Below are 20,697 nucleotides of genomic sequence, written 5' to 3'. Positions count from 1 at the left end.
GAAAGACTTCTTTTTTTGTCAGTGGTGAAAGTAATGAGACGTTGAAAGAGATGTTAAAATGGACGGTGGAGATTGGAAGTTACTGCGAGAGTGCGCGTTGAGCTAATGGTGGGCCTGGGAAGATATTTTTTAGGGGAATGAGATGACGTGGCAGGGAAAAGTGCAGAGAAAAAGGTGGTGTGGATAGTTTGGTAGAGATAGAGAAAAGGCCACGTCACTTTCTGAGAAATATCTTTAAAGATATTTTTGATGGTGGATATTGCAGATAAGATGCATCTCCATATCAAAATCAATTATTATATAGAGAAAATTTTGGGAGGAAAAAAATAAATATCTGTGACCAAACTAAATGCCAAACATTAGGATGGTTTCCCATTCCCGCTTGTTTTTTCAAAAATAAATAAAAATCCATAAATTTTTATTCAGTATTTTTTTTTTCTCTTTTTCTAAATCTGGAATATATTCAGACAAATGATTTTATCAAAGGATAAATTGGATGAAACACATTCATATTTGAAGTATATGTGACACTCCGATCATGCTAAATGTAGATGATTTTGACATCATATTTGAAGTATATGTCACTTCTATCATGCTAGATATAGATGAGTTAGACATTCATATTTGAAGTATGACACACTTCTGTCATGCTATATGTAGATGATTAAAACATTCATATTATGACATTTCTATCATGCTAGATGTAGATGATTTAAATATTGTGTTTCAGTAAGTTTTGAAAAGAAACGATTCTACAAATGGTGTGTGAGTTGGGTTTTGCAAACAATATGGTATTACGTATAGCGTATCCTTCTAGACTTTCCGAAAATTTTATGAGAGCTTATGATCTCTCTATCTCGAAGTTTATAGGTTTGATAAAGGATTTGAGATACTTAAAAACATAACCAAATTAGGTTGCATCCATCATGATTCCCATATTCTAAAAAAAATTGTCAATATCCGCAGAGGAGACTTAGGAATATAAAAGACTTGTTATTTTATTCAAGTACGTTAAAATGTTTTTTTGAAGCCAGAACTAATTCTTAAACGTACATGTTTTCTTGTTCTTATGCAAGCATATAAGTGTTTCACCTGTTGCGGATTTTATTAATGAATGTGATATTCGTGAATCATAGTGATAATGTAAAAAAATAGTAATCTAATCAGTGGTTGAGGAAACAAATAATTTAGTTGTCATAATGATAAAGGTAATTTATAAGTAGGCTAGACTTTTATAAAAACAAACAAAAAACTTTTATAGTAAGTAACCGACGAGCTAATATATTTGTATTCACGATTGACAGGCGAATCTGGTTCGCACAAGTTGACCAATGAGACATAAAAATATATACATCAAATTTATTCGTAGCAAGACACCGGTTAGGATTCTCGGTTTTGAATGAACAAGATAATGAAAAATTGCTCGTACCTAAAATAAAAATTATTGATGCAAAATGTATTTATTCTCTAGAGTTTGTGTAATCATATAGCAAAACAATGCTTCCCAAAGAGATTATCCAGTCATATGCACTGATCATACATCAAATTATACAATCATATAAAACCTAAAAACAGTGCTTCACAAGAGAGACTAGCAAGTAGCAACAGTACACTTATTGTATAGTTCTATCACTTGCATATCAAGATCAGATATATACTAAACACACAACGGAGAATATTGTCAAAACTCACAAACAAATACAGATAAACTTATTAAAAAGATGAAATAAAATTATACACAACATAATCTACAAGACAACCCCATGTCTTTTAAACAAAAATCACAATTTTTTAAAATGTCTCATTTCCTTCAAATCAAAGGAAAGAAATAAACTGAAACTGCAATTAAGAAAGAAAAAAAAAACAATCAAACCAAAGGCTTTCTTGAATCCTACATCTTTATGAAAGCCAAGCTAAACAAACAAACAAAGAATCACACTTAAAAAAACCGGCGATGTCACAGCAAAGGATGCGGCGGAGATTGCATATCCTCACCGGAAAACTCCACCTGAATATTCATTGTACTCTTATCTTCAGACAAATCAACTTGAGCTGAAGCTTCTTGAAGCTGCAAAGCATATTCAAGATTCCACAACACATCTCCCATTCCAGGCCTATCAACACCATACTCAGCCAAACACTTCTCTGCAGCCTCCACAAACTTCCTCAAGGAACCTTTACTAATCGTTCCGACAATCTTAGGGTCAATGATTGTCTCCAACTTGCCTTTCCTATGCAAGTTCATAGCATACTCTGCTAGGTTAACTTGCTCTCTAGGTAACTGTGGGTTTATAACCGGCCTAGCACATAGAACCTCGAACAACACCACACCGAACGAGTAAACATCTGACTTGTCAGTGAGTTGCTGTCTTCTGAAGTACTCAGGATCTAAATACCCGAAACTACCCTTCACTGCTGTACTTACGTGCCCTTGTTCCATAGGGGCATCTTTGGAAAGTCCAAAGTCTGAGACTTTAGCGACAAGGTTCTCGTCCAAGAGAATGTTCGTGGTTTTGACGTCACGGTGGATGATCCCCTGCGCTGCACCCGTGTGGAGATAGTGGAGTCCACGCGCTGAGCCGATGCAAATCTCTAGACGTTGCTTCCACGACAAGGTAGGTATAGGGTTAGGGTCGTTTTCTTTAGAGCCGTATAAATGATCACGTAAAGGACCGTTTGACATGTACTCATAGACAAGAATCATCTCTTTGTTTTCATCACAGAACCCTATAAGAGAGACCAAGTGTCTGTGTCTGAGTTTGGACAGCATCTGAATCTCTGTCTGAAACTCGTTGATCCCTTGCTCTGAGCTCTGGTTCCCTCTTTTGATAGCCACTTGCGTCCCACCGTCTATCTCTCCGATGTACACTTTCCCGAATCCTCCAACACCGATCACTGACTTCTCATCGAAGTTCTGCGTCGCGGTTTGCAGTTCCGTGAAGGGGAAGTAACGACCTAACCCTTGGTTTGAGAAGAAGCTAGAGAAGCCATTACTCTTGCTTTTCTTCGACCCGAAGATACTCATTTTCCTCGATGTAGTCGACCCGCCCTTGCTCGACATGAAACTCGAGTGGCCTGCGTGCAAAGGAAGCAACCACGAGGAGAAACTGTTCTGTTTTTGCCAGTCTTTAGGACGTCTCTGCCATCTAACAAGCAGCACAACAACCCCGAAGAACGCGGTTAGACCCATGACAAAACCGATACCCGCAATGGCTAGCTTCTTAGAGGACATCCCAATACTCGGTCCTCTGTACTTCCCATCGACCCCGAAAAGCCCGTCTAGACTCCCGGCCGCGTTGTTCAGCTTCATGATCTCTAAACCGTTGAGAATCGCATTGGGTTTACCTGCAAGGCCGGATCTGAGATTTTAGAGACTATAAACATTTACTAAAAATTACTTCCTCTGTTTTTTAATGTTACATATTCTAGATTTTTCACACATTTTAATAAAACACATTAAATTTGCATATTTTTTTGTGTTTATCTTTGTTTCATAATTTAAAACCAATAACAATTCAATAAGTGCAATTAAGTTTTTTAAAATTTACAATTAGTTAATAAAACATGTTTGGAAATGTAAAAATGGATATTTTTAAAACAAATTTTTTTCTTAGAATATGTAATATTAAAGAACAGAGGGAGTATAATTTAGCGGACCAAGACCAATGTTTCAGTGAACTGTGTTTTGTTTACCTGATTGTAGGTTAGGCGTCGGACCGACCTGAACCAGGATGGTCCCGTTGGTGATAGCGGACGCGTTGAGCACGAAGTCCGCGTAATAAGCCGTCCCTAGAGCGTTGGTCTTGGTCGAAAGATCGAGTCCGGAGATCGCGATGAACTTGTTGATGAAAACGTTGAAGACAAGTTCGTTAAGAGACTTGCTCACAACGTCACAAAAGTGGAGCCTGATGAAATAATCATGACCAGAGTCAACGCTCGCGCTCCACGAGAGGTTAAAATTAGGTTCACTGGTTTGCGCATCAGCCATCTCCGCGGCTGATGCGTAAACCGGATTAGGAGCGATGAGCTCCGTGGCTCCCCCTTCAGGGTAAGTTATCGTCTTGGGATCGACGGTGACGTTTCGAGTGCCTTCGGGGAAGGAGTTGTAGGGCTTGTCAGAGAGCCAAGTGCGAGAGAGAGGATCGATCTTGGAGGAGACTTGGTCTCCTCCGATGTTTAAACGGTGAGAGACTTGGAGAGAGAAGCTGCTTAGGCCCTTGAAGTCAGGAGATTGCGGAACAGAGGAGGCAGAGTCAGGGACAAGCTCGTCCGGGACGGAGATGATCTCCACGGCGTTGATGAAAGCAATGGAGCCTTTGTGCGGTTTGAAATACAAAGAGAGCTTCTCGGATGCGTAGACGAGATACTCTTTGAAGACGACGGAGGAAGGGTTTGTGGCGGAGAAGTCGTGTAAGAGAACGGTTGTGTCGGTGGTGACGGAGAAGACGGAGTCTGTGAGGTTGTAGAGAGGGTGAGGGAGAGGGTAGAAATGGAGGCGGATCCAGTGGCGGCCGGGGCGGGAGATGTAGAAGGAGTAAGTTGCTTTTCCGGGGAAGATGCGGGCGGTTAGGTATAAAGGGAGGGTGTCGGAGGCGGGGATGGTGTCGACGGAGGTTTTGATGTCTTCTTCGGTTTGGAGGAAGGAGACAGACTGCTGGTCGGATTTGAAAGTGCGACCGTCGGGGAGTTTGGTCTCGGCGGAGGAGCCGCAGTTGATGAGGTAGTTGTCGGAAGGAGTGAAGGAGGAATGGGTTTTGATGAAGAAGAGGGAAACAATGAGGAGGAGGAGGAGATGACGGTAACGTTCTTCCTCCATTGTTTCCGGAGAGGGCGTTGACGGTGGTGGTGGAGATGGTGGAGGAGGAGAGACAATGTGAGGTTTAGCATGAAGTTGAATAATTTATTTAAAATTTGTAATGTTTTCTTTTTTTGTTTCGTTGGACGCACGTAAGTGGTAGTATAACGTGCGTTGAAGTATGTATTATGTAATTATTTTCTTGTTAGTTTAAGAAGTTTTAAGTCAAAAGCATTTTTCTTTTGTGATTGTGTGTGTGGGTGGATAAGTCTTTTTGAGTTTACTATTACAATCAAAATGGTAGGCAGCAGTTAAAAAAAGAAGCTAATCCTAAAACAAAATATTCAAACTCTTATCTTTCAAATTGATAACTTTGAAAATTTTCAGAGTGTTCAACTGCATACCTTTTTGTTTTAAATTAGTGAAAGCCATGTTTAGCTCTTTTCTGTTATATTCTTATCGGTTTATACATGGTGAAACTGGGTTATACTCTTATGGAATAAAATCTTTACAAGTATTTATTTCTTTTATATTGTTAGTAATATTCATTAGTTATATGACAAACTATTTTATTTCATATTATTTTGTATCATTGAATGAAAGATAATATTTTATTTAAATAATCGTTTGAGGTTGAAAAGTGGTGAAATAATAAAATATAAATTTCATTTCTATCAAATTTTATTAATAATTATCTTTTCATCCCAACTATTCTTTTTACTAATTACCAGTTACAGCCTAAACACTATGTAAACTTTAGTTGAGCAAAAATACTAGTTTATATGTTTGCAGAGAGAATATTATGTTTCACATTTCATGGTGGACGCTGGAGAGCTGAAAAGGTATATTGGAATTGGTACACACTTTGAAAAACATGAGTTATTGCTCTGATACCGAAAAGGCTAACAATACATTCGCCATGTTTCTGTGTCACAAAGATTAAACTAAATTCGTGATAACTCCACTATGGTATTTAACTATGTACAAGTATGATAACTCTTTTAAATAATTAGTTATATGTTTTACTCATTTAAAAAAAAAAACTGTCCTTTTAGTCAAAAAAAAAAAAAAAAAAAACTGTCCTAACCATTACGTCACAACGCTAAATATAAATTTAGATAGCAGTCAACTGAAATAATATGGATATCGTATATTCGTATGAGCCCATACTGATGGTAAGGGTTGGGTTACGGGGTTGACCCAAACTTAAGCCCAAGATAGTAAGAGTATGAAGCTAAAGAATCGTTTGCCTAATATACACATTTGAAGAGAATCATCTTCCCGCCTAAGGATTTGTCCAACTGTCCCATGTCTAGGCATAAAATAGTTGCAGAAGTGGAGTACGTTTATGAAACAGATATGATCCTAAAAGCTATCAAGCTGGCAAAGGAGTGGCAAGCTGCTCAACCTAGCCACAGGAAGAATGCTGTTTCGCCTAAAGACTGTCCAAACTCAATGAATGAATCTCATCAACATCATATTCCACAGGTACCAACCAATTCTCTAATCTGTTTCTCGGATGCTGCTTGGATCAGCTCCTCCGGTGACAGCGGTTTAGGTTGGGTTGCAAAAGATCCAGATGGTACTGTCCGTTTTTAGGGATCAGATACTCGCCAGTTTGTAGCTTCAGCCTTGATGGCAGAGGCGATGGCACTAAAATCAAGCCTATCTTTGGCTATATCATCAGGTTTCAAGGACGTAGTCTGTTTCACAGACTCCAAAAGTCTAGTTGGCCTGCTCACAGGAACCTCTTCGGTGGTTGCACTCAAAGGGATCATCCACGATATAAGTGTGTTGTCTAGTTCCCTAAACTCTATCTCCTACCAGTTTATCTCTCGTGACTGTAACTCTGATGCAGATCGTCTTGCGAAAGATGCTCTGTTTTTGTTTTCAAACTCTCCTTCTAGGATGAGAACCTTTGTATCGAATGTTTAATTAAGTAAGGAAAGAAAGGTTTGACCAAAAAAAAAAAAAAAAAAAAAAAGTGGAGTACGTTTATATATATATATATTATATATAGTGTGCCAACCATGCAGTATTTCTTTTCGTAAAGTAGTGTTTGTTCGTCTCTTATAGTTCAATAATTATTTCAACTATAGCTATTAGCTATATTGAACTACGAAATATCTGTCTTATAGTATATTTCTAAGTCAACTTAAATTTGGATAAACTCTAAGATGTAATCATACAATGAGCCATATATATGTATATAGTTTTATTTCTTTGCCACAGCTTTAAAGATCACAAGTAAATAATCCAGCCGTCTATAGTTGCACATGATTTTCTCTTTTACACTAACTCGTGTTTACAAGGACTAATTAAAAACACACATTACGAGTTAAACTATATGTTAACTTTGTTTAATAGTCCCTATGACGATTCGATTATAAATTCTTTGATACGATAAGTATATTTTAGGTCCAAAACCAAAAACTACTCTATGTCAACAAATGAAACAAAGAACGAACGATCTCTTGGAAAAGGGAAAGATTGTTGTAGTTATGGTTATATTTTCCTATGATCTTAATATGTATTTCACACAATTTTGAGTTACAAGAAGAAAAACCGACATGTGATGATATATACACAAATGTATAATTGATTAGGTAGATTAGATGTCAAAATATTTTGGATTGTTGTACAACAACACTATTCAAAATCACACTTACACAATGATTGACGAGTTATTTGTTCTACAAATTATAATGACGATGGCGATGAATAAACAATATGAAATACATATCTTAACAGATTCTAAATATAATAAATATATCTAATCTCACAATAAATGTCTAATTAGTTGGGTTGTGAATTTGATTTAAAGTACTATAAAATATAAACCTTGAATATCTTATATATTAAAACAGAAGTCACAATCTTGATTTATGTATGATTTTATTTTTTAAAAATAGACTTAATGGACATATTCCTAGAAAGTCATGTTACATTTAATCTCTAATCTTATCATTTAAATTTTGGATCTACCAAAATTTTTTATTGGGCTATCTATAATTGGATTTAAATAATAGATGATCCATTGGATTTATAGATAATATAAATTAAATATATATAATTTAATGTTATAATACTATATCTCCATATGTTAAATATTTAAATATTTGTCGATGTTAACTTTTAAAATTATAAAGATTTTTTTAAATAACAAAAATCATATTATCTAACAATGATTAATCTTTACTACCTTTAAACCAATGAAAACAGATTTTAAACTATATAGTTTATTTTAAAAATTAAACAAAAACTAAATGTTTAATTATTTACTCGATAATATAAATCTACGAAGTAAAAAGTTTAATTTTTAAAAAACTTTCTAAATTTGTGAAATGTTACAATATCTTTGAATATGACAATAAAAAAAATATTTTACTAATATTTATATATATAGTTACGATTTTAATAATAAAATAATAATCCGAAAATATATATATATAGAAGAAATTACAAATACATATGAAAGTTTGAAACAATCTATTCAATGAAAAAAATATACTGTAAATTTATTATGTTTTAAAAATTGATAGACACATAAATATTATAATATATACCAATTTAGAATTGAAAACAAAATATTTATATAAAAATAGATGAGAACAAAAATCTGCGCGGTTGCGTGAATCGAAATCTAGTTCTTGTTATTAAAACAAAAGCTGAAACTCAAGGATATAATTCCAGTTCAAAATGTTGTGAATAAATCGAACAAATAAATAGCAAAGGTGTGCCTGTGAGATACGTTGACTCTAGATCAGTAGTAGCATATTGTCCATTCTAGTTCTCGGTAGTGTAAGAAAGATGCATGTGTTGACAAAATAACAAAAAAAAAAAAGATGCATGGGTAATGGGTTCATATAGGTTATTAACCAAACCATAATTTTGTAATGTTGTTAAATGCATGTTCAATTGTACTGAACCCATCAACACCAACACCACACAACTTTCTGTTTAATTTTACCATATTTAAAGTTACTGAGAGAAATAACTGTAACATTTAATATTTACTTAAACTATATATAGATATGAAAGAAATAATTTTGCAATATTCCAAGAGATTTTTTTCGTTTTTTTTTGGCATCAGTTTTTTTTTCCGTTCAGTTATTGTTTTCTAATGAAACTTAATAATGATGGATCACGCTTAAATCATTACTATTTGCCATTGATTAAAAAATACTAATAGTGGATATTCCCCATAATATCATAATAAGAAACTACAGAATATAAAATTATATACCAAGAAAATAATAAATTTGAGACAAGCAAATGGAGAACTCCCTAACCACCAAGTCCAAGTCAATAAGACTGCACACCAAATACATGATAGAGGTTGGACAAAGTTTGATAACTTCTCACTTATAAGAAAATTCTATTTAATTGATTATTCTAAAAAAAAACTATTAGCTTAATTAATAAGACAATACTTCATTTTTTTTTTTTTTTGGTTCAAGTAAGACAATACTTCATATTATTGCATTTTGTTACAAGAACACAATTGTTAGTACATATGTTCAAAAGGAAGTTAGTTGTCATTAATCTTCGTAATAATAGATAAAATGATATAGGCTTGTCTATTTGTTAACATACTTAATAGGTTTAGTAACATGCATATGATGATTAAGTCGCCTTAAGACAAATTCTAAAAGTTCGGAAATTTCTCACTCAAAAATCATTCTAAGCCGTTTACATTATGAGAAAAGCATAAAACGACCACCATCTTTTTCAATTTTAAATTTAGTTATTTTAAATTTTACTTTACTCTTTTAAGTTCTTATCATGAAAAGTTATTTGGGAATCAACGACTAGAGAGAAAAGAGAGAAAAGAGAGAAAAGAGAGAAAAGACTTTCTCCGGCGTACGGCCGGCGCGTGAGCGTCCGTGCCGTCGCCGGAGCCCTTCGCATTCAGCAAGTTAGCTTCTCTCCGCCTTGTTTCCGAAGTGCCATCAACGGTCGCCTTGTCGAAGCTCTGATACCACAACTGACTTTGTCGGTGGTCGGCCTTGGAGTGAAGACGCGCCGTTTGGAGAGCCTCGGAGGAGACGGAGGTTTTGATTGGTTCGGATTGTGTTTCTCCGGGCGATGGAGGCTCCTCTAGCTTCATCGACGCCGATCTGTCTGCGGGGGGTGGAGGCTATCTCAGATTCACCGACGCCGCTCTAGCTTCCGGGAAGGGAGGCTTCTTCAGCTTCTTCTTTGCCGGCTTAGGTATAACGGGGTGAGGAGGCTCAGAAAGATCCTCGCCGTCGTGTTGAAGCCCTAATTTTTGGGTTGTGGTTACTGGTTTCGTGTAGTTCGAGTCTGAGTTCGTGGGTCGTCGAGGTCGAGTTGCCTGGCGACGGCGACGATTGTCAAGACGAGAGAGCGGTGGTTCGCGGCGCGCCTTTCTAGGGTTTCTGGTGATTCAGAGTCGGATGGAGATCTCGTTTGAACGACGATCTCTTCGGCGTGAAGACAGTGCGGCCGTGAAGTGATTTGGTGACGCGGAGGCTCTGCAGTATCGGAGATCCGGTGAAAAGTGGGTGTCGGTGGCTGGTGTCGGCGGTTGTGCGGTGAGGCGGAGATCAAGTCGAGGCGGACGACGCGTGGCGTGCAGACTCTCCAGATGTTTACACGTGTCCAGCCTGTCTCCTTGGTGCGTCTCTAGGGCGAACCGTCTGATTTCGTGGTTTGGGTCTGCTGGGCCGGTTTTCATTTTGGGCCTCGGCCTTTGTTGTAAGTTGCCCCTCATGCTAGTGGGCTTTTTGTTTGTGGGCTCCGGCCGTGGGCTTGGCCCGTTTAATCAATAAAAACAATTTGTGGAAAAAAAAAAAAAGTTCTTATCATGATTCAGTTTCTTGAAAGCTAAGACTTCCAGTTTCCTCAAACCTATAATCATTAAGCTTTCAATTGATTTCTAATACATAGACTCACTCTCCCACACTTTAATATATATTCAACACACACATATGTATTTATCCAATGGAGTGTATTGTAAGCACCCAAATCCAGTTACAGCCTAAGCATATCACGAACCAAATCCCTTTCAAGGAACATGTATCAAAACCAAACCCCCCCCCCCCCCCCCCCCCAAAATAATTAGATTACATTCTTCTAATAACATTACTTAAAACTAACAAGGAAACGTTATTTATCATTGTATTCTACTCACAAGAAAGATCACTCCCATGCAAAAACCATTGCTCTTTTAATATTTTTCTTTTCACAAGAAAAAGAGAGATTTATTTTATTTTAATTTGCCTAAACAAATCCTCATAATCAGGCAAAATCGGTTGGCCTATCTATTCCCTTCTCTAACACCCAACCCACAATTAATTTAGCAAAAAGTATTATAAAATGTATATGTAAAGCATTACATATATACATATATATAGTGAGGACATTTGAGAAACCTCTTTCAAGAATTGGTGGATCATTTAAGAAACACACTTCTTCAACAGAAAAATAACAAACTTAGAATGAAGAAGACAATGGAAGATCCAAGCAAGATCATGAGAAGATCAGTCCACACATTCCTACAACACTACCACCGTGCCACCACCGCAGCCGCCGTTGCTCTCCCTTTCTCAACCGCTCTCCTCCTCTCCCAGCCCTTCTTCTCCTCTTCCTCTTCCTCCATCCACATGAAGCTAAACACTCTCCTCCGCGGTGCTGGCTTCTCTTCTTCTCTTGAATTCTTCAACATCTTAAGCCTTAAACTCTCACAAACCCTCTCTTCCTCTTTACTCACTCTCCCTTTCTCCCTCACTTTCCTCCTCTTCTCCAAAGCTTACATCATCAAACTCCTATCAAACAATCATGACTCCATTTACTACTTTCGTCTTCTCAGAACTTACATTTGTAACTCTTTCTTCATCCTCTCAGCAAACGCCTCTGCTTTTGCTCTGTTCTTCTTAGCATCCACCATCCTAGACTCCTTTGGCTTCTCTTCAAGAAACTTCTACATTCTCTTCTCCTTATCCTCAGCCATTATCTACTCAATCATCCTCGCAAACGCATTTGTCATCTCCAACTTAGCCTTGGTTTCATCGCCTTCCTCGTCCTCAGGAGGATACACAACACTTCTCAAGGCGTGTCTTCTGCTTCGGGGAAGAACATCAACAGCATTGGCTCTTGCTTTACCTACTAACCTCGGCTTAGCTGGCGTGGAAGCGTTGTTTCGGTACAGAGTAATGAGATCATTTTACAAAGGAGATAGAGATGTCACCTCGATAGCTATTGAAGGAACGTTGATAGCTTACTTGTACGCTCTCTTCTTGGTTCTTGACACAGTAGTCAACTTCTTTTTTTACCAAAGCTGCGTCGAGAACGAGGAGGAACAAAAGATCGGTGGAGATGATGAGTATTCGATCAAGATCCAAATATGTGAATCAGAGAACACTAAGATATGCATCAAAGGACCAAAGAGTTTATTTTAGTCATTACATTTTTTTCTCTTTTGATTATTTTGGCATCAATGTAAAGTCACATACCAGAAACTATCAGTGCCAATATTGGAATTTACATTTGGTTAATCCTATAGTAGAATTTCATTGCCGACATAATATGTATATCATAATATCTTTAAACAATGATTTTATTACTCGCTTAAATTAATGAAGATGTTGACCAGATTCACATTAAGAAGAAGTGTCTTTGTTTTCGAGTATATATTAGTTTAAAGCACACGATATTTCATTACAAAGATAAAAGTAGTTACAGTTTTCTTGAAACAGACAAAGCAAGAGAAGTTTTGTTTTGTTTTGTTTTGTTTTCTTTGAATTGAGAATCTTAATAATACAGTGACATATTATGCTAATGATCCAGTTTACACTAAAAAGGCAGGTGGGTGGTCTCAATCACTAATTTCTTTACTAGAATAAAAGCAAACTCCCTGTAATATAACAATCAGTATTTTTTATCTAAATTTCCTCTGATGGAGAGAACATGAAAAGGTGAATTATACTCTTTATATAGGTTAAAAAGCTTCAGAGTAGAATCTAGAAAACGTGAGTTAAAAGAAAAAAAAAAGGCTCAAGAGCTTAGTAAGAGATAAGTAAATAATGTTTGCTCAAAAGAAAATTAATAAACAATTAAGCAGGGAAATTAGTAAGCATGGTCCCTGACTGTGATTTAAATGTTTTGAATTTCAGGTCAGACCGACCGGTTCGATGGTCGAGTCGAGTCGAGTCCTATCAAACCGTAAATTAAATTCGAAAACCGGCATTTTAATGAACCGACCGGTTCGTCGGGTTAAGTAAATTCACTAGGGCTTCTCATAACTTCTTCTTCTTCTTCCTCTGCTCTGCTCTGCTCGTGGACAGCTTTGAAGTCGACGATTTAAGGTTAGTTTTCTTGGGGTTGTTCACTGTCTTGTTTCCGTATTCGTCACGTTTCTTATTCTAAGCTTATGTTTAGTCTTTTGCGTCTGTGTAAATAGATTCTGCTCATTCACTTTTGACTTAGTTTTTTTTTTTCGTTTATTTGTAGCATTAGGAGGAGTGTTTAAAATGGGTGGAGGGTCAAAGAGTTCCAAAAGAGCAAGACTTTATGAAAGTGATTCAGAAGAGATAAGCGACCAAGAGCAAGAGGTACTTTTGTTGTTGTTGTTGTTGTAGTTGTTGCTTTTTGTCTGGTTAAAGTCCATTTAGATGGCTGTGTAATTGAATTTATTTGGTTTGAGGATGCTATTATAGGTGGAAAGAGAGAGCGAAGATGATGACTTATCTGATGGAATAGATGATAGTGAAGATCATGGCATGAATGAGGGAGGGAGTGACGAAGGAGAAGATAGCGAGGAAGATGATGATGGTAATGATAAAGAGAGTGGTGATGAAGGAGATGATGACAATAAAGACGCGGCAATGGAAGAGCTTGAAAAAGAGTACCAGGAGCTTCGTTCTCAAGAACAGTAAGTGTTCCTGTGTATTGTTATCTAGAGAGTGAGTAGAAACGGTAGATAATTCTTATTGAAGCCTATAAGTATTTAGTCTTATTGAAGCCCAAGTGTTTAGTATCATATTAGAAGTAGCAAGTAGGTTTATTTATTAATATGCTTCTTCTTGTGGGGGGTTTAGGGATATATTGAAGAGCCTGAAGCGTGATAAGAACGAGGACCTTGCTAAAGGTCAAGCTGTGAAGAACCAGAAGGTATGACATTGCTCTACTAATTCATGTAATATGTTTATCTCTGTTTGTGATGATTCTCTTTTGTGCTCTATGTAAAAGGCTCTTTGGGACAAAACTCTGGAGATCAGATTCTTACTTCAAAAACCATTTAGTACTTCAAACAGATTGCCACAGGTAAGCTTTCTCTTCTCCTCGTTCTTCTGTTTCATCTTTGATTGTGTCATCATGACATAATGAAATGATTTTTCCAGGAGCATGTTAAATTGTCTTTCTGTTCGGAAGATGAGAAGGTCTCAACAGCATACGCTGAGCTAATTGCTTCATCTAAGAAGACGTTAGATTCTCTCTTGGAGTTGCAAGGGGTATGTATGCTTAGATAGACTATTCATTCTTCTTCAGTAACTGTATACGCTTGGCATCTCTGAGTGTGTTTGTCTCTCTGTCTCTTTTTTTTACTCAGGCTTTGTTTGAGAAGAACCCTTCGGTTGATCAACAAGCAGATGGTAAAGCTACTTTACCTCGTTCAGAATCCAATACATCAGATGCAGAAGATACCGATGAATGGAACCGAATATCTGACATGCAAAATAGGTAAAAGACATGATTGTCTTTATTACACGTTTTATGTTTCATTGTTTAACACAAAACCGGTCTTTTTTGTTATGTTGTAGAATGTGTGTGTTCAGAAACAAGGCAGTGGACAAATGGCAGAGAAGAACACAAGTCACAACTGGTGCAGCTGCTATTAAAGGAAAGCTCCACGCCTTTAACCAGAACGTTAGTGAACAGGTTGCTTCTTACATGAGGGATCCAAGTAGAATGATTAAACAAATGCAACAATCAAGATCTACCGTTGCTGTCTTTGGAACTGTAAGTTTTTGCCTTCTAAATAATAAATCCATTAATGGTCAATAAATACATCAGCCTCTCTATACAGGTGCCTGAGGAGGCCATGGAACCAAATCAAGAGGTAGTTGTCACAGTTTTCTCTATCCAGATCATGAGTCTTTATGATTATCTTCTATACTCATTCTCTGACATGTATTCAGGAAAAACAACTTGAAGGAGACCCTGAGCTTGTGGAAGATGCTGAGTTCTATCAGCAGCTGCTGAAGGAGTTCTTTGAGACCATCGATCCAGCTTCATCAGGTATAGTCATCACAAGAACTGTTGTTTATTGGTTTGATGAGTCTTTGGTTGTCTGAAAATCTCAGTATTTGACATTCGCAGAGGCTGCTTTCTACGCGATGAAGAAGTTTCAGACAAAGAAGAGGAAGATTGTGGATCGTCGTGCATCTAAGAGCAGAAAGATCAGGTAAAGGAAAAAAAAGAAGAAGCATTTTCATCTCTCTGGATTGGATTCATGAGCAGAATTTGAGTTTACATGTTTTCTGAATGCATTGCTGGTGTTAAAAATGAAACAGGTATAATGTTCATGAGAAGATTGTTAACTTCATGGCTCCAAGACGAGTCAAGATTCCTCCAAACTCTGCGGATCTGCTGAAGAATCTGTTTGGTCTCAAGACTAGAAACGGTCTTGCCTGTGAAGTATAACAAACCTCAATTTTGAAACGCAGGAGTAGATTTTGGTTACAAGATTCATATTGTGAAAACTGAGAAACTCACTTTATGTATCCGTTTTTTTATTGAAAGCATCTAGTTGTGGTCTTATATATTCAGTCAAGAGTGTTCATTGGTTTATTTCTCCATTGATAAGGGTATATAAACAAAATTTCAAAATAAACTATTAATCACAACTTTTAGATTTTCTTATTTAATAAAACTATTAAATCAAATAAATGTTCTAATATTATACACTTTATGTTTAGTTTACCAAGTAAAAAAAAAATTACAATATAAGAACAATACAACCTCAAAGCTTAAAAATGTACACTAAACAACATAAACAAGATATACGAATATCAGAACTAATAACATATGAAATTACAATAAACAAAGCATAAAATTACAGTGAACATACATCCGTGCGGGCGCGCGGATCAAAAGCTAGTTTCTTTCTTAAATCAAATCATACATTATATATATAATGACTAGATATTTATCCGTTAAATTTGATTTGATCCGTTATTTATTTTGATTTGATCCGAAAATTTGGATATCCCTAAAGATTCGAATCAAAGTAAATAGCTAAATGTGATAACTATAAAAACGAAATAAATCATATTTTTTTTAAACTGGATATCCGATTTAATCCATATATATTTATAGATATGTAATGTAATTGTATATACAAACTATTATATCTATACATATTTTATGAAAAATGTGTTTAATTTTTGTATTTTAAGTTGTTTTAAAAAAAAAAATTGTTTTGAATTATTGCATATCAAATTTTATTTTTATGTTGAGCCACATGTTAACATATGAGCTTTTTATTAGTTTTGTTAATATTTTTTCTTTGTTTTTGTTTTACAATTTTTGTTAAAGATGTTAGTTTGTTTTATTTATTTTTGTCAAAAACACTACAAGAGTTTAAACACAAGAGTCTTAGAAACAAGTCTGACAAACGAAGAGCTAGATAGAAGAACAGTCTAGAGACAAAACAATGAATTTGTTCAGAGACTTTGTTCTCTCTAGTGTAATAAAGTAGGCTAAAGTGGAACCATCTCTAGGTAGTTCAGAGACTTTGTTCTCTCTAGATTCTCCTAGAATCTTCTATCACACGACAAAATCGGAATCAGAAACTTCTAGAACTATGTGTGTGCCAATTGAGTTTGCACCTTGTTTGAACATGTTGCCTTCAATGTACCTGAAACAAATAGAAACATATCTCCTTATTGTCAGTAATTGACTGCAAAATCAACATCAGACACTGTTCAATTATTACACTTCAAGTTTCACTGTTTAAACTAAGTAGAAGCTTTTCTGATGAGAACTCACATTTCTTTGAGGAATGGATGCTTGTAGAATGCGTCCGGGATCCTCCCAGTAAACTGGTTGTGATCAAGATACCTGGTTTCAGACAATGATCCCTATGAGAATGCATGTTTTGTTTGGATTGTAGTATATAACACACACAAACTTACAGGAATGTCAACTTAGGAATATGAGAAATGGCAAAAGGAATGTTTCCAATGAACTTGTTGTAAGACAGGTACCTACAAGATGAAGTAAACAGAGATTAGAGTTGTTTCAATACGGTTAATGTGCAGTGTAGAGTGCTTACACAATCTCTAAGTTCGTAAGTTTAGATAGCTGAGCAGGGATGCCTCCACTCAAATAGTTATTATTCAAGTACCTAAAAGGACCAGAGATTTTTAGTGTGTTATCAAAAGGAAAAAGAGAAGTGAAGAGCAGAATGCTTACAGGTTGCGAAGAGCTGGGAAGCTACCATCAAAACGAATAAGCTCCCTTATAGTTCCCACCAAGTGATTGTTACCAACATCTCTGAGTATAAGAATGAAGATACAAAATGTCAATAGAAACTATAAAGTAGAAGATGTGAAGTGAAGTGTTTACAGGTGGCGGAGGTTCTGAAGCGTCCCTAGCTCAGCAGGTATTCTACCAATGAGACGGTTTTCTTGAAGATATAAATAGCGAAGCTCCGGAAGGGAAGCTAGTTCCTTTGGAATCTCTCCTTTGAAGCTATTGAAGCTCAAGTACCTTTTAAAAGAGAAAGCATGTTTTCATTTGGACTAAAGTGAACACTGATAAGAAAGCTAAACAAGAGGTACTTACAGATGTGTTAGCCTCTTCAGCTCTCCAATCTCAGGAGGAATCACATCTTGTAGCTTATTCCACCTCAGGTTCCTAATGATTATTACAACAGAGTAAATGATAGGTGAAAAGCATTGGTATGATATGATGACATAAACACACTGCTGTCACATTCAAGTCTCAGAACAATGAACAAAGATAAAATGAAAAAAGACAGAAGATCAACAAACACTATATCACTGTAAGAGCACAAGAACATACAGTACTTTGAGCCGTTTTAGTCGCCCAATCTGTGGTGGGATTGGACCAGTCAGCTTGTTGTTATGTAGATCCCTTCAAAATCAAAACAAACCATAAATATTTTCAAATAACCATCTAAAAAAACGAAAGCTCTAAGTAACTCTCAAGCCTCTCTTATCTCGTTTGCAAATAGATATTCATAGTAACATAAATCTACCTAATGTCACACACAGTGTTCTAAGATCGGTTTAGGCGGACGTCTAGGCGGAAAATCGGAACTAATTTTTTCTACACGTTCAAAAAATCGGTCTGTATCCCCTATAAATCGCCTAATTACCGTCTACTGATTTTCTTAACATTGGTCACACATAGAAAATGTGGTAGGAAGCAACTTACAGTCTAGTCAAGTCCAAAAGGTTTGTTACTGCAATGGGGAAAGGTCCAACAATAGAAACTGCGTAAACTTCTCTGTAAAATCAGACAGATTTTAAGTTATATAATTCATTAAGAAAATCAGGTTGATGATACAGAATAAGAAAGTGAAACTTACAGTTCTGTGACAACCCTATAGTCACCTTGTGTGGAACAGGTGACACCAGACCAAGGAGGAAGGTCTCCATCTCCACAAGGATCATCACCAACCCATGAATACACCACTCTCCATCCCAAAGAGGCTTTTATTTCATTCAAAGCTTTCACTGTGCAGGAGAGGATCAACACAGATTTAAAACTTTTTGAGGAAAGCTGAGCATGAGGTTATGACTAAATAAACTCGGTTGAGATATCAGATCTATTCATTGTTCACACACACACATCTAAAGAGATAGAGAAAAGCCAAGCAATGATCCAATAAAAGACAAAACCAGAAGGTGGAAACAGCAAACTTACCATCACGCTTCAACGTCTTGGAGTGAGCAAAAACAAAGAAGAGAGACAAGACACAGATCACAAGTAGCTCACAGCGAGAAGACGCCATTGTTTGAAAGAGAGAAAACGGATCTAAAAGAGAATGTATATAAAAGCCATTTTCTTCTCTTCCCCTTGAGATTCGTAAACCGTATTCAAACCAGTATCTCAACGACCGGTCTGTGCTGTTTTAGATATGATTAATTGATTTGCTCAAGTGTAAATAAACCTGTTAGAAGAATCATATTAACTCGGATGAAATCAAAACCAAACCAGTTTGCTCATATTTGCTTAATCCAGAACAAACAAAAGTATCACATACAGAAGATTTATTATGCATCGCATACCAGCAGTTTCACATATAGCAATTTTAAACCAAACACAAAACCATAACATTCTCTGACAAACCATAATGATGAGTTCTGACATTTCCTCAACGGCAAGACCTGAGAAAAAAAACACAGCAACAAGACTCAGTTCTCGGAACTGGAAGATGTGTCTCCACCAGAAGAAGAAGACTCGCTGTTAAGCTTCTTCATCTCCTCATACGCCCACTCCAGTCCATGACAGTAATGCACCGGCGGATTAAACCTCGTATCACTTATATCATCCGGCAAGAACGCACCATTCTCCACCAGAAACTTCACAGCTTCTCTCTTCCGCTCTTTAGCCGCAGCATGGAGAGGAGTCCACCCGCAGGAGCCCCATGTCCTCGCATCAATATTAGCCCCACGCTCGAGGAGCAGATCCATGACTTCTATATGACCTCCCTCTGCAGCAAGGTGAAGAGGGCTCACTCCTTTCGACTTAGGTCCCCACGCTAGAGCGTTGACATCAAACCCTTGGTCGAGCAGCTGCTTGACGGATTTCAAATCGCCTTTTCGAGCTTTGACGTGGAGCGGAGTCCAGCCTCTGTCGTCGAGGTTGGTTATGGAGGATCGGCGTCTGAAGGAGTTGCGCCGGAGGGAGAATACAACAAGAGGCTGGTCTTGGATCATTATAGGTCTTGAGCTTCAGTTAAAGTAGAGACTCCCAGGAATGTCTAAAGAAGGTACCACAAGTAAAATATCGAGAGTAGAGACTGAAGGAGGCAAGAGTTGTGTAAATGAATTAACGGGAGGCAGAGGAGTGATTGGCGATGCAGTAAGGGAAAGAGGGATTCAACACAGGGCCAAAGACGCAGAGCTTTTGAGAGGTGAGAGTAAACGCCATAGACAAGGAAGAGAATGTGAGCATGAGATTGAAAAGGTAAGAGAGCCTAGTGATTATGGAGTATCCTCCACGACATTGAGATTTGATTTTAAACAGACCTGTCAATAAAGGAAAAAGAACAAAACCAAATTAGTGAACACAACCATTAAAAAAAAAAACAGCAAAGGCAATATCTTTGAGAGATAACACCAAAACCCCTAACACTAACACTAACAGTCTTTGAGATGTAATAGCACAAACCCCAAAAACCATATGAACAAACAAGAAAACATCAAAGCTAATATCTTTGAGATGTAATAACACAAACCTCCAACAATCTCAGCTTTGTGTGATGCAGCTAACTTTACTACAAGACACCAAAACTCCAATTAAACAATACCCTCACAAGAATAATCAATCGAATCAAGGAATTATCAATCAAAGGCTCCTAATTTCACACAGATCCGAAACAATTTCAATCCCAAGTGTTTTTTTTAATGGAGAAGCTCGTACCGTACCCAGCGAGGAGATATAGAGGAAGAGAGATCGGTGAAACCAATCTCTTGGTTATAGATTTTCTTCTCGCTGAGGAACAAAGAGTTTGCAGCAGAGCACTTAGGTTTTTTTTGGCGTCGAATGAAGAAGAATCGATCGAATCGAAGAAGAAAGAGGAATGAGTTTTGTTTACTATTTCTTGTGGAATGTGCCAACTCATACACCTTAATAAAGAAAGGTTTATTATACACCGGCCCAATATAAACGGGCCTTAATGT

General features: G+C 36.9%; 5 protein-coding genes across 13 annotated transcripts; 2 read left to right on the top strand and 3 right to left on the bottom strand.

The window, feature by feature from the left end:
- Positions 1-249: 249 nt before the first annotated feature.
- On the bottom strand, positions 250-6,749 carry LOC103837377 (probable receptor-like protein kinase At5g61350). 2 transcript variants are annotated; one of them, XM_033279382.1, is made up of 3 exons: positions 5,874-6,749; positions 3,694-5,838; positions 250-3,345 (listed from the first exon to the last, which is right to left on the bottom strand). In XM_033279382.1, exons 2-3 carry the CDS (start codon positions 4,814-4,816, stop codon positions 1,958-1,960), a joined length of 2,511 nt encoding a protein of 836 aa, XP_033135273.1. In that variant the 5' UTR covers positions 4,817-5,838; positions 5,874-6,749; the 3' UTR covers positions 250-1,957. The 2 variants fall into 2 exon arrangements, with proteins under 2 accessions (XP_033135273.1, XP_009111987.1); XM_009113739.3 differs by having other exon boundaries at positions 3,694-6,749.
- On the bottom strand, positions 1,927-18,913 carry LOC103837374 (probable leucine-rich repeat receptor-like protein kinase At1g35710). 6 transcript variants are annotated; one of them, XR_004451115.1, is made up of 14 exons: positions 18,716-18,913; positions 18,378-18,525; positions 18,224-18,295; positions 17,849-17,920; positions 17,609-17,680; positions 17,390-17,533; positions 17,237-17,317; positions 17,097-17,168; positions 16,957-17,028; positions 16,811-16,882; positions 16,507-16,679; positions 6,756-6,763; positions 2,123-2,128; positions 1,927-1,938 (listed from the first exon to the last, which is right to left on the bottom strand). XR_004451115.1 is itself a non-coding variant. In XM_009113736.3 (11 exons), exons 1-11 carry the CDS (start codon positions 18,801-18,803, stop codon positions 16,589-16,591), a joined length of 984 nt encoding a protein of 327 aa, XP_009111984.1. In that variant the 5' UTR covers positions 18,804-18,913; the 3' UTR covers positions 16,175-16,588. The 6 variants fall into 6 exon arrangements, 3 of the variants coding, with proteins under 3 accessions (XP_009111984.1, XP_033135283.1, XP_033135284.1); XR_004451116.1 differs by lacking the exon at positions 17,097-17,168; XR_004451117.1 differs by lacking the exons at positions 1,927-1,938; positions 2,123-2,128; positions 6,756-6,763 and having other exon boundaries at positions 16,175-16,679; positions 16,953-17,028.
- LOC103837376 lies at positions 10,768-12,405 on the top strand. The gene has a single exon (XM_009113738.3). The coding sequence runs from the start codon at positions 11,260-11,262 to the stop codon at positions 12,217-12,219; it is 960 nt and encodes a 319-aa protein (XP_009111986.2). The 5' UTR covers positions 10,768-11,259; the 3' UTR covers positions 12,220-12,405.
- Positions 12,913-15,668, top strand: LOC103837375 (putative uncharacterized protein DDB_G0270496). Its single transcript, XM_009113737.3, has 12 exons — positions 12,913-13,125; positions 13,271-13,371; positions 13,477-13,691; positions 13,858-13,930; positions 14,009-14,083; positions 14,161-14,271; positions 14,370-14,500; positions 14,581-14,779; positions 14,847-14,879; positions 14,959-15,058; positions 15,140-15,224; positions 15,334-15,668. The coding sequence occupies exons 2-12, from the start codon at positions 13,291-13,293 to the stop codon at positions 15,461-15,463; spliced, it is 1,233 nt and encodes a 410-aa protein (XP_009111985.1). The 5' UTR covers positions 12,913-13,125; positions 13,271-13,290; the 3' UTR covers positions 15,464-15,668.
- A 76-nt stretch (positions 18,914-18,989) lies between the features above and the next one.
- On the bottom strand, positions 18,990-20,654 carry LOC103837373 (phytochrome-interacting ankyrin-repeat protein 2). 3 transcript variants are annotated; one of them, XM_018654895.2, is made up of 3 exons: positions 20,438-20,654; positions 20,253-20,291; positions 19,773-20,043 (listed from the first exon to the last, which is right to left on the bottom strand). In XM_018654895.2, the coding sequence occupies exons 1-3, from the start codon at positions 20,637-20,639 to the stop codon at positions 19,844-19,846; spliced, it is 441 nt and encodes a 146-aa protein (XP_018510411.2). In that variant the 5' UTR covers positions 20,640-20,654; the 3' UTR covers positions 19,773-19,843. The 3 variants fall into 3 exon arrangements, with proteins under 3 accessions (XP_018510410.1, XP_009111983.2, XP_018510411.2); XM_018654894.2 differs by lacking the exon at positions 20,253-20,291 and having other exon boundaries at positions 18,990-20,043; positions 20,443-20,628; XM_009113735.3 differs by lacking the exon at positions 20,253-20,291 and having other exon boundaries at positions 18,990-20,043; positions 20,438-20,620.
- Between the last annotated feature and the right edge of the window lie 43 nt (positions 20,655-20,697).

Source organism: Brassica rapa, chromosome A09, assembly GCF_000309985.2.
Source record: "Brassica rapa cultivar Chiifu-401-42 chromosome A09, CAAS_Brap_v3.01, whole genome shotgun sequence".
Lineage (NCBI taxonomy): Eukaryota > Viridiplantae > Streptophyta > Magnoliopsida > Brassicales > Brassicaceae > Brassica > Brassica rapa.
This window is presented reverse-complemented; position numbering and strand designations above follow the sequence as displayed.

Coding starts and splice junctions, on each gene's coding strand:
- LOC103837377 (XM_009113739.3), bottom strand. CDS start 4,816: ATGGAGGAAGAACGTTACCGTCATCTCCTCCTCCTCCTCATTGTTTCC. Junction 3,346..3,693: donor GACGCCTAACCTACAATCAG/GTAAACAAAACA, acceptor CCGGCCTTGCAG/GTAAACCCAATGCGATTCTC.
- LOC103837376 (XM_009113738.3), top strand. CDS start 11,260: ATGAAGAAGACAATGGAAGATCCAAGCAAGATCATGAGAAGATCAGTC.
- LOC103837375 (XM_009113737.3), top strand. CDS start 13,291: ATGGGTGGAGGGTCAAAGAGTTCCAAAAGAGCAAGACTTTATGAAAGT. Junction 14,272..14,369: donor CTCTCTTGGAGTTGCAAGGG/GTATGTATGCTT, acceptor TTTTTTACTCAG/GCTTTGTTTGAGAAGAACCC. Junction 14,501..14,580: donor ATATCTGACATGCAAAATAG/GTAAAAGACATG, acceptor GTTATGTTGTAG/AATGTGTGTGTTCAGAAACA.
- LOC103837374 (XM_009113736.3), bottom strand. CDS start 18,803: ATGGCGTCTTCTCGCTGTGAGCTACTTGTGATCTGTGTCTTGTCTCTC. Junction 17,318..17,389: donor CTTCAGAACCTCCGCCACCT/GTAAACACTTCA, acceptor TCTTATACTCAG/AGATGTTGGTAACAATCACT. Junction 16,883..16,956: donor ATTCCTAAGTTGACATTCCT/GTAAGTTTGTGT, acceptor GTCTGAAACCAG/GTATCTTGATCACAACCAGT.
- LOC103837373 (XM_018654894.2), bottom strand. CDS start 19,731: ATGATCCAAGACCAGCCTCTTGTTGTATTCTCCCTCCGGCGCAACTCC.